The sequence below is a fragment of the Pleurodeles waltl genome, chromosome 4_2 (genome assembly GCF_031143425.1).
Source record: "Pleurodeles waltl isolate 20211129_DDA chromosome 4_2, aPleWal1.hap1.20221129, whole genome shotgun sequence".
NCBI lineage: Eukaryota > Metazoa > Chordata > Amphibia > Caudata > Salamandridae > Pleurodeles > Pleurodeles waltl.
In genome coordinates this window covers 115,604,596-115,621,898 of record NC_090443.1, presented here as the reverse complement: position 1 = coordinate 115,621,898, position 17,303 = coordinate 115,604,596, and the positions used below count along the sequence as shown (strand labels likewise).

Sequence of the window (17,303 nt, the reverse complement as noted above, 5' to 3'; positions counted from 1 at the left end):
TGCTGATTCTCTTTGGGGCGGTTTTCAGTCTTATTTTTCTTCCTCCTTTACCCGTGTTTGTTCTTCTCTCCCTTGGTCAATGTCTGGTGAGGAAAAGTAAGTGCTTGTCCCTAAAAATGAGTGCGGGTGGACTCCACCGGCTCAACTTACAAACTGGAAGGCAAGATGGTTGTGGATAATAAAGGCAGACAGAGTCTGGTGTATGAGTGAACCCCGGGTTAGCTGTACTTGAGAGAGGAGACCACGTTCGGAGTGAAAGCAATTTTGGGTGATGTGTAATATTTTTTCAATTTGGCTGATTTAAGCAGATAGCGGCACAGTATCGGCAAAGACAGTGAGGCTGTGTGTTACTTGGCCTGATAATGCAAGAAAATTACTTTTAGCAGAGGAATTTGCCTGCAAAAATATTTTGTCAGAAAAAAAAAAAATCAACCATGTGCAGCACAGCCTTTATAATATTTAAACAGAAAATTAGGCAGAGTAAACAGGTGTGTGACAAGTCAGCTTCTGCAACGATAAGCGCTAAGGTGAAGGTCATTCTAAGATGAGGCTGAGAAAAAACAGGTTAGGTGATTAAGTAAAGGTAAAATTCAAGACAAATATTCCATTACGCAGCAAATGTGTGAATTCCCCATTTTTATTGCAGTTCCCTTCTTTTAACAGACATGTAGATGAAACAATAAAAGTAAGAATTAAAGGCCATTCTCAACATGAGAAATTAAGGTCACTGATGAAGGGGTACATCAACACACCTGGCAAACATTTCCCTATGCGTTAAAAAGGCAGAGCAACATTTTGTCATAGATTTGCGAGATTTCGCAGAAATCTCATTTTATACATGGCTACTCCCATAGATTTAGCCAGGGCCATATCATTGCTCCATAAATATCACAAAATTAGTATCAGATTTTGGGCACCTCAGAGTTTTGAAATGCAGCCAAGACTTCTTTATGTGTTGGACAACGATGAGAGAATGTAGGTCTTTGGTCAACTAATGACATCTTGGAAATTAGGGTGACCCCATGTCAGCTTGCAGAATATCCATACAAGATGAATGTATATATGATGAACCAAAGCATTTAGAGAGCTGGTGGTTACACTGAAAATTGGATGCACTTATGTTGGTTCACTCTCCCCTTCTTCTAAGCACTAACATTTGACGCTTAAAAGTTGAAGTCCCCAAAAGAAAGATGGAATTGGCCAAAAGTACACATACACTGCTTGCAATCATTGGGACTAGACTGGAAACTGAGGGGTAGGGCTGGCCTTCTTGGAGTGAAAACACAGTAAGATCATAGGCTTAGAAGTAAATGACACTATGATCTATGCAAATCGTGCCAATTCTAAGAGTGTACAAGTTATGCTTTCTCAGTTCAACATCCATTCTCAGCTTTGCTGAGAACAGGATTAATTCATGACACCCCAAATCAAGCCCAACAGGCTCTACAAGCACACCGGATATTACCTGCATCACACGAACCACAGTCGTTCTGTTATTACCCTCTCCACAAGACCACTCTTCTTTCGCTTTAGAACGCACTTTCATCTCCAAAGATTGCGTTTGTACAGTCTCCTTTCCTATGAGACCACGCCTCTTACTTGCAAGCCATGCTTTGCTACCCAACTCCTTGTGGCTAAACCACTTGATTCCTGAACCCCACCTGAGATGAAAACCTCCATTACTAAACACACGAAAGACCACCCCACTCAGCAAGTATACCTTACACACACGCTGAACCTACTACTGTGCCACACGATATGAGTCCACTCCACTGCTGATATCACAACTCTGACCTTTCACCCACATTTAAGGTTTTTCGAGTTGCTACATTTTCAAAGTCACTAGGGGCACCAGTTTCCATGCAGGGGCTTTCTTTTAACAACCTAAAACATAGTGAGCATGTTGGCTTGCTTCAGTTAAACCAATTTGAAGGTCTCCTAACAGGAGAGCTGGATTAATGTCTGATTTTCTCAAATTTCCACACAAGATATGTTTACATTTAAAAAATCTAAATATAACTTGTTTGCATAAACACTGGTCGTCCAGAAAATGTGCCATGGACCAGACCTTCTTGGAACTACATTGGACAAACCTGTATAAAGTGTAAGATTACATTGGTTTGTTAAGGGAAATGGCGTGATTTCACAACCTGGGGAGTGGAACAAGTCAATCTCTCTACAATGTAAACAATGAAAACAAGACAGTTACCTCAAAGGAAATATTTGGGGACATTCTGTATGATTGGACACCAGAAGTACAAAAAGTACAACGTCCTTTTGGTTTGGTCATGTCCTCTTAGCAAGGTTAATCAAAGTATGAACTTGACTACGGTACTAGAAATGAAGATTTGAGGTTGTGCTCAAAGTTCCTGCACAAGGTCTGTATCACTTTGAGCAAAAACATAGCAATTTATTTTTTTAAAGTCAGCATTCCCAAGTAATTGCACTCATAGCCTATCTTTTTTTTTTTTTTAACAATTATGCTTTCCACCCAAAAAACCTAGTAATCTGAAGGAAATTGCTTGCCAGATATGCCGAGTTCATCGTTATAAAATCAAATTTTAGTGCACATCTGGAAAATACATAATCCATTACAACTTTTATTTACACGTTGATTACACACCCTCTGTTCCTCCAACAAAAAATATCTTCTTTTAATAATTTAAAGTACTCCACACAAATCAGAGTGTGACAAGTGGGTTAAATCATCCCTTGTTTTGTCCCTTTTCACACTCTGGAGCTGTCTACAAATTGTTTTGTTGGTGGAGAAAGTTCCTTCATTCCGAGAGAGAGAAAAACTATTTACAAACCAAAATCATAAATACACAAACCTATTATCAGAAATCGTTGCCCCTCCACCAAGTAGTAAGGAGACACCAATTGTTTAAACTCTTAAAAGAACCCTTTTCCCACTCTGACCTTCAGATTCCATTAACCTTCATCAGTCCCCGGCTACTGCCAGGCCGTATGATCAGGTCTTCGGAGGGTCTGTGTCAGGAGAGCCCGTATTGTAAGTCCCATCAAGCAATCCTTGTCTGCCACTAGAGATTTCAGGGAAACCACTTACATGGGAAACTAGAACTCATCAACAGCTTCCACTAATCCCAGTATGCACTGCTTCAAGAGTCCAGAGAGGTTCCCCAAAATGTAAAATAAATTGTCACGTTGCCTAAGGTGAATGTGTGAACCTGATATTCAGGCTCTGGCAGTGCAACAAGAATGGTGAGCCGCCATTTAGCTCCACACTTTACGTCAAAGGGGGTTGTGTGAAAAGTAAGGGCAACAGAGAATCAGCTAACAAATGCTTATTCTACACTAACTATCATAGTGTGTAAAGGCATATTGGAACCTGCTTTATTGGACATCCATATCTCTTCAATTTGCAATGGCCCACAGTTAGATCACAAGTGTCTGGTAGGGTCAGTGGAGTCAAAACATTAGATGGGACAACAAAACCAGACATTGCCGGAAGAGCTGTACAGAGCCCTGTCATTGACACACTGTTGAGATTGCGTGCACCATCCAAAGCTACAATGTTTCTTCAGCTCATCTTTGTGAATGTTCTCGTTCAAAGAGAAATTCAAAGGCAAGCCATTTTCAATGCAAAGAACCTCCGAGTAGGCCTCACTGACAGCAAAGAGTGAGTTTGGAAGCATGTGACCATGTGAGCTGCGTCAGTAATGGCTTAGGTTCACAGCTTTGAATTCTATGAACCTGGGAAGTGTGTCCTTTAGGCCGCTGCCCAGGGAAGATGATTGATGTAAAGATTCATTCGAACAGCAGTGATGGTGTGCTGAAAATAGTAAACTGCAGAAACCTGTGGGCAAAACTTGGCTAACTGTTCACATCAGTTTTTGGTAGACCTAAGTTGAGCATCCATTAACGCTCATAAGAAATGTTACTGTTTAATTGAGGCAACTATAATTTCTTAGAAAGATACGTTTTCACAGAATAAACTAACAGAAATAACACGAAGGGAGAGAGAGGAAAATAACCTATTGGGAAACTATAATTAAATGCCTTCAAGTATGTCACTTGTCTGGAAGTTGGTAGTCACATGTTAATGGGTTAGCGCATATTAGGGTTCACCAAGGCAAAGGGAAATACCAAGAGAACAGAAAACTTTGAGGCAATGAAAAGGAATGAAGCGGAAATAGTGACTATTCCATATAGAAACATTGAAGATTTTTCAATTAATCAACTAGGAGTCACTGGAGATTTCTGCATGTGATTGATTGATGGCATCACTGGCTCACTGATGTCATGGGGTGGTCGTTAAAGAATGGGGAATCTCCCTGACGTCTTGAGATTAAAATAAAGGAATCTACACTTCTCTTAGAATCTCACTTTAACCGGACATTATAGCATACCATTCAGTCTACTAACACGGATATGACTAGCTTCTCATGCTCATTAAAACTGGATACTCTCTTCAGGGCCGTCTGCTTGGCCATAGGTAAAAGTAGATGTTTACTCTAATAATAGTGGGCTGCTCTAGAAACTGCCCAAATAACCACTCATGGATAGCCTTAAACATGCAAGGCTATGTACAGAACTTCACTCTAAGCTGGACATTCAGGTCTGGTTACCTGGCAAGTACTAAGAGGAGTGATGTGAAAATGTATGTCAAAACCATTCAATTATATAGTGGGTTCATCTCATATCTGCAGGAACTCTAGTTCTGTATTGTAAGCAGAGACGGAAAGTTTTGAAAACATGATGAAATGGTTTGTATCCCAACAAGGAAAAAAAACTACACTATTTGCAAGGGTTAGGCTATTCCAAAAATAGTGTGTTTTATGATTCACTATCAAGTAGAAAAAGAACCAAGGGTTTTGTCTGCTCCAACATGGGGAAGCAGCCATCTCCTCAATCAGAAATAAAAAACTAATTGCTTTTACAAGGTTTCACATTTGTGGGCACCTTCAAGTTTGTGCCCCCTATTGAGATAAAACGTGGTCAATCTCAGTTGTGAGACGATCTACAACCTAGTCTTGCTCTAACCTTCCCTCAAAAATAAGATTCAATTTCACTGTGTTGGCCACACAGTTACCATTATCTCTCTCATGGTTAAGCCAACATAATTTTTCCCCCAAGGCTGGGTTAATATTCAACCTCCTCTCTCATGGGCTTTGAACAACATAGATCCCATCTCAGTGAGAAGTGGGCTACCATGCAATATCTGGTGTCTAAGTGATTGGCTAACTAGCATACCCTGGTTTATACTGATATAAGTACTCTATGTGAGTTAGTCTGGGAAAACAACACATTACATTTGTTCAACATTTGTATGTTTAATGTCTTTTTTTCTGCCTCTGTTCTCTACTTAGGTTGCCTTGAACTGCCATATTCATCGCATTAGTCCACAAGTGGCTATATTATCAGATATGGTTGCGATGCTTTATGTAACCCAGTTCACTTGAGAGTATCATGGTGGACATTATTCCCAGTCACTTCCCAGTGCCCTAACAGCCGAGAGACACAGGGTCTTAGTACTCTTTCTTTAACACTTTTTCAAACACGCCCATGTTGTTCTTTTACCTCGGCAACAGCCCTCATAATGGTAGTATGCTGATGCCCTTTGTATACAAAAATTTAAGTTTGTTACAGATTGAAATAGTCTTTTTTTGAAGGCCATGCCTTTTGAAACAAAATCACAGTAGCTCGCACACCCTTATTGCAGTTCCTTCTGTTGCTGCCCGGATAGTGGATTTCCCTTCTTAGCCTCTCCCACCCCTTTTCAAAAGCTCAGTGTAAGGCACCACTTTGGTAGACTCCACAGTTGAGTCCAAGGGCATAGAATCAAGGAAGGCACCGTTGATTTGGCACAAAGCAAACCCAATTTGACAAAGGCTGGAAGCGCCCCAGACGCAGGAAATGAGGTCATGTTAAAGCTTCTTCGACGAGGCAAAATTGGCAGATTCCGGAGTCTGGGATGGAAGGTAGACTGACATATCCAGATCACCAGAAGACAATAGTCAAAAATCTCTTCCCAAGCTTTGTGCAGATCCAGAATCCCACGAGGCACATATCTGTCCTTTCATATCTTGTGTTTCAGAGAACGAGCAGCATTCGGATTTCTTGGCATTCCCTCTGCACCACTTTCATAAAAACTTTAAGGCAAATGTGAAAAAATAAAACAGCTTACTAAAGTGTCTTTAGCTTGTTTTTTTTTCTTCGAAGGACACGTTTAACTCAAAGCCTTTCCTTCCTGAGTTTTAGTAGGTCCAAAAAATGCTTTTGAAGAGTTGCTGATGGATTTGCAGTATATGTGCTAAAGAAATTATCCTCTGTTGCTTCCTTTCCTTCTTTAGCTGAAAGACCAGCGCTGGTGTAGGTCACCGGGGTTGCAGGGCAACACAGATGGATGCTCCCCTCTTGCTGACAGGCACATGTCCGTGGCCACATTTTTTAACAAATGATCCTTAAAAGCAAAACATCGAAAAAAAGGGAATGTTAATGAAATTGAAGAATATCTATGTAAGAATGCACAGCTCAATGAACTTTCACAAATATGAGAACAGACACGGCAGACCTAGCATACATCACAAGCAGTGAACCATGTTTCGAGTTGCCTTCAATGGACTCTGAAGCAATATGGACACCTTTTGTTGAGGCAGTTTTCAAAAGAAACATACACACAAACATAGGGTTTTAGAGAGAGGTGCCCAGAAAGCCTTTATTTAACAACAACCCCCGACCCGCAATGTTAATGTCAAACTGAATTTTCTAAACTTTCTGGTAACCCGGCAATTCAGAGGAAAGCGGGCTTGGGGCTAGCATGCTATCATGCAGCACTATGAAGGTCATTAGATTCGTGCCCACTTTAAAAAAAACAACCCATCAGGAAAATAATCATTTTATGGTTGACACCTGGCTTTCATACATTAAAAACAGAAGTAGGTGATCGAGTTTTCTTGGCGTAAAAAGTGATAAAACTAGTAAACAGCACTAATAAATTGTAGGAGGCCAGCATTGAAGGCTAAAATTGACTATATGAAGCTTTAGATTGTGGGTTCTAACAACAACAACCCAGGGATTGACAAATTGATAAGGGTTTATCCATTGTCTTAGTCGCGTAGTATTAACATTTCAACAGATCCCTGTGGTGCGAAGATTGAGAGTGATCTATCAGGTGAGGGAGCACTTGTCACCCATCAGCTGATGAAAGCACTCCCTATGCAATGACATTTACAAGCAGGATTTAGCTTCTGAGTTTGAGCATGCAATTGTGACTAATTACTGCTCAAAAAGGAGTTATTGCAGTTACTTTTAAGTAAATCAGTTTTATTCCCAAAAAAACCATGGTGCACCACTTTGTGTTCTTGCAATATTTTTTTCGTGATTGGGCTTGGAGGACACTGGTGAGGTGGTCTACAGGCTACATAAAGTACTTGAAAGGGAGCCACTGCTTTTAAATGTGAGGTTAGGCTTTAAGACTCACGGAAGTGCCATAACAACAGGGCTTTGAAGGTGGAAGCACAAAGTTGACCCTTGGTACTAAAGAAGGCTGACCGACATTTAATCTATTGATTGACTTCTGGCTTTCAGTACCTTGGATCAAAATATCTTGCTATAGCAATTGGATCTACATGTGGTGACAAGACACAGAACAAGTACATACAATTATTTTCTGAGTGAGAGACAGTAAAAGATTAAATGAGAATCTTTTTATGGCAAGTTACTTACCAACCGTGCTCTACAAGGCCCGCCCTCTGGCCTAAATGTTTTAATGCCTGTAGGTCTACAGTCGGTCAGCTGTTCCAAGATTGTGTTCCACGGTGTCAACAGAAGGAATATGGCACCTAGGGACGGCTGGATACCCAGAGGGAGTCAAAGGCTAGGTAGGTTCTTTAAATAAAACGCAGCACTACCTTATGGGTACAACTAAGCGTTAACTGGAGCAGAAGTGCTTTCTTGCACCTAGGTAGAACCAATCCACATTGGGTGCACTTCTAATAATGAGGACAAGTTTGTGCTACCAGTCCAGTCGCGACCATCAAATACCTTTGAGTTGATTAAATGGACTCATCTTGTATTCGATCATCTGTCTAAAACGTGCAGTCGTTGGATATTTAACAAAAATGAATGCTACTACAAGTCTAGGTATCTTAGTTAAATGCAGTGTGTCGGTGTATCTACATATTTGAAAAGAATACTAAAGGTCCAAAATCAAGCAATTTAAACTCTTAAGGATTGTGAAAAGACGGTCACGTAAGTGGGTTAAAGAAATCAAAAAATCTGTTTGCAGGAGTGAAGTTAACTTCAGAGTTGCATGTATGATCTTGAACATGCTCCAGGAGAACTCCTGAAGGCACTGCAAGTTTACTCAATGCGTTCGATTTAGGTGATGAAAAAGCAATACACTGTGCCAGATTTCACATAAAAAGAGAGTAAAAAGTGTGTGCGTAAGCGAGCAAGACAAGAGAAAAATAAAAAGTAAAAAAGTTGGGTAAATCAAGGAAATGAAGAGAAAGAAGTACAAAAAGTTGTTTGCAAAGAAAGAAAAGAGAAAATGTGCTAAGAAAAAAAACACTATTGAGAAAGATGCTAAAAAAAAATAATGAAGATAGAGTTCTTGAGGAAGTGAGAGTGAAAATAAAACTAACCGAAAGACAAAAATAAAGTCCAAGGGAAATGGGAGAAAAAATTAAGTCAGAGAAAGAGGAAGTGTGAGAAAAAAGTGAGGAGAGCGAAAGAAAAAAATTGGATTAGCAAGAGAACGGAAAACGAAAGAAAATTATAAAAAGTTAAATTGTGAGAAAGAATGGGAAAAGGATACAGAGAAAGAAAGTGGTAGAGAAATTGAGAAAAGTTTTTTTTTTTTTAAAGACAGGGAAAGACAAAGGAGAACAAGGAACGAAGACAAGGTGAGAAAGAAAAAAAGAGGCAGTTGGAAACTGGCAAAGAAAGCAAAAGTGAGAAGCAAAGCAAGAGGAAGTGAGAGAAAGTTAAATGGAGGGATAGAACGAGGCAGTGAGAGAGAAAATGTGAGAGAAAGGAGGTGAGACACTGATAGAGAAACAAGAAAGATTGTGGGAGAATAAGAGAGCTTGAAGTGAAAGGGAGAAAATGAGAACATTGACGTTTAAGCATGGAAGAAAAAGAGAGGGGCGGTTTTGGCCATTTTGGCACTGCCATTTTCCTGGTGTTCTGCTTTTAGAGTAGGATGTGCTGCCATGGCCCTTTCCGGCCACTCAAGATGCGGCCTCTTGCAGAATGGGGCTTTTCTTGAACATTGTACCAGGGCTGGTTACGGTTTTTATATATATTCCTGACACCCTTTGAGCTTACCGTCGTTATCCGCCACTCTTCCAGTCCGCTTACAAACGTGCCTTTCCCTCGAAACTGGCACTCCGCGAGCTCGACGGGGGCCGTTGAGCGAGGCGCGCGCAGGCAAAGCTGCTTGCCGATGTTGTGTCGCAGTTCTTTGTGAGTGCTGTACTCGAAGTACTGCAAGAGAGGCGGAAAAACCTTCAGTACTGATCAGTGCACCCGACTCTTCCACTAATCCCTTTTAACTGTAGGTGATGGCTTAGGGGACGGCTGACTGAATCAACCCACTTGATTTAGTCAGACAATACCACTAGGCTCAGAAATTTATTATATGAAAAAAATGTCGCAGTACAACCTTCATTCATCAGATAAAAACTTATTTTCAGAAAAAACGTTCTTATGAATATCGCAACAAAGTACAGCCCCCAAACTTAAATGTTTTAGAAATGGGTACCCTTATTTTTTTCTAACATGCGTTTTTTTTGTTAGTAACAAACATATTACCTCAATTGCATTACTGTACACACCTAATCTATAAGACACTGTACACCACGCCTCAAATAACAACTGTCCTTTTATCTTAGTCCATGATTAATTTGTATAAACAAAAAACAACTGCAGGGCCCTAGAGTTTTTCTTAAGCCTCCATTGCCAGTGCTGCTAAATGCTGGGGTTGCTGATTTCCAGGGCTACCTAGCCTCGAGTCCACCCATGCCTCTTTCTTCCACGACCCTACACTTACTCTCTATTTATCGAACAGTTTATGTAGCTTTTCATCCCTACTCTGGTCGTTTTTTAAAAGAAATCAATGTTATTGTTTTCCAGAAAAAAGTAGCACATCAGACACAATCATTTTTCAATATTATCAGCGCCATATTGCTCAACTATTACCAGTACACCTTCAAGAGGTTTAAGCAATTTGCTGCTCTTTCATCAATGTTATGATTTGTCTTTTCGGTCGAATGTGTTTATGAAAACAATATCAATCTAAACAATATTAAATTGGGACACTGTGGTTGGCATCCAGCAGGTCACATCTCTGATTATGTCCCTGCTGTAGTTCTTATGGGGCTGTGGATATAGGTTTGCAGTACTTGGTCTGCAATATACCACATATTATAGTAATCACCTTAGGCCCTGTCCTAATACTTGCCTGACCCCTATGTTGTGCCCCTTTCCATGTTTTCCGTGGTCTGATCATCTATTATCTCTGTCGCTGCCTAAAAACTCACATCTCAATGTGTATCCCACTTGGTTCTATGTGTAGAAGAGTGCTCTCACAATGAGTTAATCTTAACACTTCCTGTCATCACTTGTATAAACGGGGTTCATTGCTTGTTTTCCAGTTCACTGCTATCTGTCATTTGGTCAATACTACTCCTAGGTCTACGAGTGTTCTAGAGACCTTTTTAGTCTTGGGATACAGAACAGGCTCAGGAGGTACATTTCAAACTATCAAACTGCCTCTCCCAATATGTTTGCTTAGTTCGTCCAAAAACTCCGCTAGTCCCGCCAGAAGAGCAGAGCTCACCATGGGCACGCTGCAGCTCAGTCATGGGCTACACAGCGCAAGCAGAGACTGTCTGCGCTCACGCTGTGTGGCCCATAACTGGGTTGCAGTGCGCGCTCACTTAATGTCAGCAATGGAGCTGCTCGACAGCAGCCCAGCCACTTCGGATCCAGGGCCAGAAGAAGGAGGAGGCCGAGAGCCAGGCTGCTGGCAACGAGGACCCCCGGGAACGAGGACCCAGGTAAGTACTCGTTTGTTTTTTCCTATATGCACACTGGTACACAAAAAAACCTGAAACTGCAGCTTTCGCTGTCTAAGGCCCTGGTCTGAATTCAGAGCAGGGCCACAGGCAGAGAAAGCTGCAGTTTCAGGACTTGTGTGCAGTGGCCTGTCCTGTGTGCACTGACTGCACACCAGGCAGGCAGGTGCACAAGAGGCCTGAAACAGCAGCTTTTGTTGCCTATGGCCCTGTCCTGAATGCGGCCGATCTCAGAAGAGCTGAGCAGGTTCATCCTGCTTAGCACTTCTGAGATCGGGCACATTCAGGGTGCCACTCCGAGTGGAACTCTGTGAGCTCTGCCCACACTTAATTATTTAGAGTCTTTATGTGTGGGTGTTTCATCACTGCCTTCCCCCCAATTTGAGTGAATGGAAAGATACTACACGTGTTCCAGTGTGGTCTAAGCCTGTAGATCTTGTCAAATACTTTAAAGTTCTCAGTAGCTCACATAACCTTTCTGCTGGAGTCATCTAGGAATAACAAAATATTAGTGTATGATATTATGCAATGAGTTTCTTCATAATGATTTCTAACTCTGAAGTTAGTTTCTAGGCTCAGCTGCTTGGTGAGTGGGTCCATTGCTATGGCGTAGAGGATCAGGCTCATGTACATCCCAATGTGTACCTCTGTTCACCGAAGAGGTATCAGTGATTATCTGCATTGTCCAAACTTTCGCAATGGGGCTGGCTAACACCACCACGGTGCAGATCAAAAACCTGTGTCACAAACCTAATTTCTGACCCAATTTATGGTATATATAGGTATCTCCAATCAAGCATATCAAAGGCTTTTTTGATGTGTGTAGAAAGCAGAAAGCCAGCTGTTCAGGTGGTGTTTGAGTGTGGGGGAAGGTAGGTCTTCTGTTGATCCATCTAGAATTCATCAGCCTCAAAATGTTCATAGCGGTGTTTTGATGTGGGCCAGTTCCATTTTGATCTGAGAGTATCAGCTGTTGCATTTTTGGGAGGAGGATATAGGCCAAGAATTTATGTAACACTTCCTAGCCTGTGCTGAGCTTTAAGAGAGGTCCATATAATACAATTTCTATTGGTGACTGCCAGATTAAGCTGAGACACCAGTAAAGCAGCTGTGGTTCCCCCATTAGGGCAGAGGAGCGTCTCCCCCCCCCCCCCACAAGCCCCCCTCCACCTCCAGCAGCAGAAGCTGCAAACCTTTTACAATGAAAGGATAATAAACTGTGTTTAATAGCATTTCGTTGTGAAAGGGGCGGGGTCTTGTGGGGTGACCTGGACGAAAGGAGTGCACTGTGCATTCCCCTCAGTGTGCATGCGTGTTTGGCCAGCCGTCTCGGGCCAGCCAAACCCACATGCACAGTGTGCTCTCTCCAGCCCAAGAGAGCAGGCACAGGCTCCCACTGTGCCTGGGAGTGCCCTGCTTTAAGCAGCGTCAGGATTGGCCGCAGGGCAGGCTGGGAGCCTGTGCCTGCCTGCAGTGACGAGGAAAAGAGGAGCGGTGGTGTGGCGGAACAGGTAAGTTTTTATTTTTTATTAAATGTGTCCCCCTCCCACACTCATCCCCCCCGGGTGCCGCACCCGCCCCACCCCTTGTGAGCGCAGCGAGCCGCAACTGCAGTAAAGCCTTTTATGTTGTGGTCAGCAAGCAGCGCTCCCTCCTGGCTGTTTAAATACTCCTTTTTGTACTGGGGCTAACAAAAATCTATGTATGTTGTACATAACAAAATCAATAGGCCACCAGATCCACGGTGTCTTACTCTTGACAAAAAAAATGTTTTTATCAAACCTTAGAATTTTGGTCACTGTGACATCTTCAAATTGGGGCTCTGCTACACTGGGGCAGTGGTCTCTTGATTCTCGCCCCTCTTGTGTAGTTTTGGAGTTCACCATCACTGTCCTCTCCAGCCACGTATAGTGTTGATTAGTAGTTTATAAAGGCTTTATTTATCTAGACTTGCGCGTGGACTGTGCCTCCATTCAACATTTGGAGACTTAAAACAGGACTTCCCCTCTTGACTACAATAATTAACCAGATTCCAGCATACAGTCAACAGCAATGGTTTATAACCAAAGAGCATTCAGATTAAGTACTTGAGTTTGTTCTATTGCTAAGTACAGAGAGTAGGCTATCTTGTCCAGTCTAACATGTAACTTGTGCATGGGGGAGTAGAAGGATTAATCTGTATCATTGAGTTGAAGGGCCCTGCAGCAATCGATTAATTCCACCGCATTAACCAGTTGTTCACGGAATGAGTAGTTCTCATTGTCAGTGAGGAGGGTAGTAGTCTGTGTGACCTATCCAGTTCTGAGTATGCTATGCAATTAAAGTTCCCCTCTAAAAAGAGTGTGTTTATTGTGGTAGTTTAACCAGGTATTTTGACATCTGTTAGAAATATGGTCTACTCCAAATTAGGGGTGTAAATGTAAATTATGACAATATTTACCAATGGCCTTCCAATCCACCACTACTTATAACAAATAGGCCTTCATTTTCTATTAGATATTTGGTGATTTGAGATTGTACTGCAGGGCAGATCCATATTAGGGCTCGGTTCCGTAGTATAATTGCCCTTGCCATGTCTTCTGCAGCGCTGTCCTTTCACCCGTGTGAGGTGTGTTTCTTGCAGAAGGGCAATGCCTCCCCCCTCGTCTTATGGTACAATTGTACTTTATAACATTTAGTGGCACTGTTCAAACCTTTAATATTTTAAATAAGAAATTTGAAATCCGTCAAGTAGCTCATTAAGAGGCCCACAATTTTTAGCCCCCCAGCTCAGCGTGATTATTCCCAGGGTAGACCTGTGGCGACGCTCTAATTCCTAATTCAAGGGTGACATATTTGGGAATGGGAGTATCTGCACCTCCCCATACTTTCTAGTCCAAAGCTATTTATAACCTGCATATGACAAGATTCCTCAAGATATCACCCTGTGTGTTTAGTAAAATAATATATACTATCATTGCAGAAAGCAAAGTAAATAATTCAAATTAATTAGTAAGCAGTGACATAAGGTCTGCCACCAAAGAAAAATTCAAAAAGCCCTCAGGACAGAGCAATAAATATTAAGTCAAAGGTCTCAGACAATGCAAATATTTCTGCAAGTAAAGCTTCAACACCAAACTCTGCAAAGAAAAGTATAAAAGTTTGTGCGCAACGATCTCAAAACAAAAAGTCTCAGCAAAAAGTCTATCTTATCTCCAAATAGACGTTTCTTTTATATTGCTCAGAAACGTGGCTCACACAATCTCAGGTCATGAAATGTGTGTGCCTTTGTGTCAAACATTACAGCCAATCTATTGTTTTCTATGACATCCCTGCAACACCTGCGTCCTACTACAAAATATTGGTTAGAGCAGTGCGTAATTAAAGATGTGCACGCATGCATTATGAAACATAGGACTAGAATAGCTTGTTTCAACTACAGTGCAGTCTCTAGCTTATCAACCTTGTGAATTGTAATTGAAGGAACATTCGTAGCATACTTTCTAATGGAGGGAAGCAAACATTACATTCATATAAGAACGAACACCATAGCTAGGCCAGTAATGTCCATGATTTTCTGAAATAAAAACATGCAACGCTTGTACAAATAAAATAGACACGTTTTTCTTCATGAAAGTGAATGATTTGCAAAGCAGCAAGTTGTGACCTGGTCATGCTAACTAATGCGCACCTAAATTAATCAATAATTTGTAGTAAATGAGAACTCTTGCACCTATGCAGTTTGGCACAGTGCTTGTGTCCTATTTCTCCCCAAATCGCCCATCTTCAAATACTGACTCTCACTTACTCTCCAGAGGCAGATTAGTAATTGTGTGCCAAACATCCCAACTGCCCCTCTCCAGGTCTGAAAGGCAATGGCCCACTAATCATAGAAATCTAACACAGTTTAAAAATAACTAGTAAATGTCACTTTTTGGAGAACTGTGTTGAAGACCAGTGCTGGTAGGTTGTAGGGACAGTCCCCCGTGTTCTGTTGTACTCATTAGCCTAATTGGCCCCTTGCATTAAGCATTCAATAATGTTGACTTAAGTCAGCAGTGAGGTAAGATCACCCAACAGGGGTCTGTCCAATTTTGACAAGGGCTACACCCTATTGATCATATTACCTTGCCTTCTGTCCCAGCAGTCACAACTTCCTATGATCCTCATGTGGTGTGTGCGAAAGATTCGATTCAGAATTGTATTGTCTCCAATCGTGTTGATTAATGGTGTGTGTGTGTCTGTATGTATCTGTATGTGTGTGGGTGTCATTGACACCTATGGGTTGTTCAATAGGCTGCACACTTTTACAGGTTGCCCAGTTCTGTGCGAATGCAATATGTTTAGGAGTTTTTCTTTTTTTTTTAAAGACCAGATGGATAGCGTCGCCATAATGAAGATTTTTGCAAGAACAGTATGGTTCTTTGAGGCATGGATAGTTGAAGATTGGCTTAACATGACTGAAATGATGAGTGAACGTGAGCTTTACACTGGCCACAAAGTTCCTGCTTTATTACCCTTTATGTGTGGACTGGTATGTCTGAAATAGAGGACCCAAAAATTGTCCATTTGTCAGGGTGGTTGCTTCTGTGGTTCCCCTTGGAATCTATGGTTTTCTGCCATGGATACAAATAAAAGCTCTCCTGCATGGGACGGCAAGTTTTACAATCAGTTGGAAACTTGTTTGTGGATTCAGATTCGTTTTCTTAATCCAAGATGCATCTGCGCATCCTATTTAAGCAGTATATTTTGAGTAATTGGGTACAAAGTAAAACTGATGCTTTAGCAGTAAGGTTATTCCCTATGAATGCTATCCGAGACCCTTGATCTGGAAGAAATAACATATCGGTTTGCGTTGGTTCATCATGGTTATGAAGGAACAACAGCATCTTCTCCAAGGTGCTCCTTAAAAATGCCACCGACATGTTAGTAAAATGGCATAATCCAATTGGTGCTCTGCAGTCAAGACATATTCATAATGATGCAGACAACAGAGACATCATCTAAACGGAGACCGCTATGCAAAACATCAAGAAAATATTCACCCAATTGCAAGGAAAAAAAATCCCTGGTAACAAAATTCAATAAGCTGGGGTCAAGAGGCTAGGAAACCTGTATGCCCTCAAAGTGTAATCTAGAGAGGGGAAAAAAGATGCCAGCGATATGGGGAGTAAGAAAGGGACAAAATAGAAACGTACAGGATGACAAAGAATGAAGTAAGATGAGAGAGTAAAAGGCTTCTGGTTTGGAAAGGAAGGACAGCAGCAAGAGTGGCTTAGAGCAAGTAACTGGGCCTGGAGGCACAAGAGGCAGGGGTAAATCATAAAAGGGATATGATCACGCTGGCAAGAAATCCTTCCCCCCAAGCCTCCAGCGATCAAAGATGATTTGTTTGTTTGAAACCTGGCAAGGGCCACTCAGCCTCTCATCCTTTACAGCTATATAAACACCACTAAACGGGGTACTACTAAACAGGGTAATGGTAACACCTAAGTGCAGCTTTGGAAGACTGATGTTTTAAATTAAGTGCTGTTTGTAAAACAAGTCATTATCACTGTTCTAAAAAAGCATAAGAAAAAGGTTTAAACGAAAGGGGCGACAAGGAAGAACCCTGTGATAACCACTCAGAAAAACAAACAAGCTCCCCACGTGCTTAAAATGTTGAAACCTGCATTAAGGAGAATCAATTCCAGTATGTAGTTCTGTCCCAAGATAGGTAAAATCATGTTCCATTTACTAAATCCAGCTGGATTCACTTTACCTTGGTTGGCATGGAGGTCGACAAGAACCAGAGCTGTGCCTCGTTCTTTATGTAGGAAGGGAGTTATGACCTCATACGTTTTCTGCATGGACTCATTCCTTCTTAAGGATCTAAAGTTTAACTAGCAATGGAGAAGGCGATGGTTTTAATCCATCTAGTACTGGTGTTTTCTTGTGACTTTTCTTTCCAGAATTTGGCTTGGATTAGAGAGTTAGACAATCTGCTAAAATGTAGTGGCGGGTGGTAAACTCTCCTCGCAGGCGAAATTCACATAGGTTTGCCCATTCCTCACTCTCCTTGGAGGGCAGAGTTCAGCGAAAACTCTGCAACTGCTGCGTGGTGGCGTATACCAGTGGCACGCGGGTTAGGAGAATCAGAAACTTAGGATGCGGCTTAGGAGAAACAGAAACATCAGATCCATAACAAACCATATTGAAGGAAGAACCTAGGATATAGGCTGCCTATGAGAAGGAACATGTCTTTGGAAATTTCCGAGCAAGGAAAAGATAACAAAGCTA

At 41.6% G+C, this 17,303-nt stretch overlaps 1 protein-coding gene across 1 annotated transcript in view; it reads right to left on the bottom strand.

Moving 5' to 3' along the window:
* Positions 1-2,473: 2,473 nt before the first annotated feature.
* Positions 2,474-17,303, bottom strand: part of GALNT6 (polypeptide N-acetylgalactosaminyltransferase 6) — a 175,518-nt gene continuing 160,688 nt past the window's right edge. Inside the window, exons 10-11 of the mRNA XM_069230890.1 lie at positions 9,295-9,453; positions 2,474-6,424 (exon numbers count right to left, since the gene is read on the bottom strand). Coding sequence (XP_069086991.1) covers positions 6,311-6,424; positions 9,295-9,453 — 273 coding nt within the window. The 3' untranslated portion in view covers positions 2,474-6,310. The remainder of the gene's footprint in view (positions 6,425-9,294; positions 9,454-17,303) is intronic.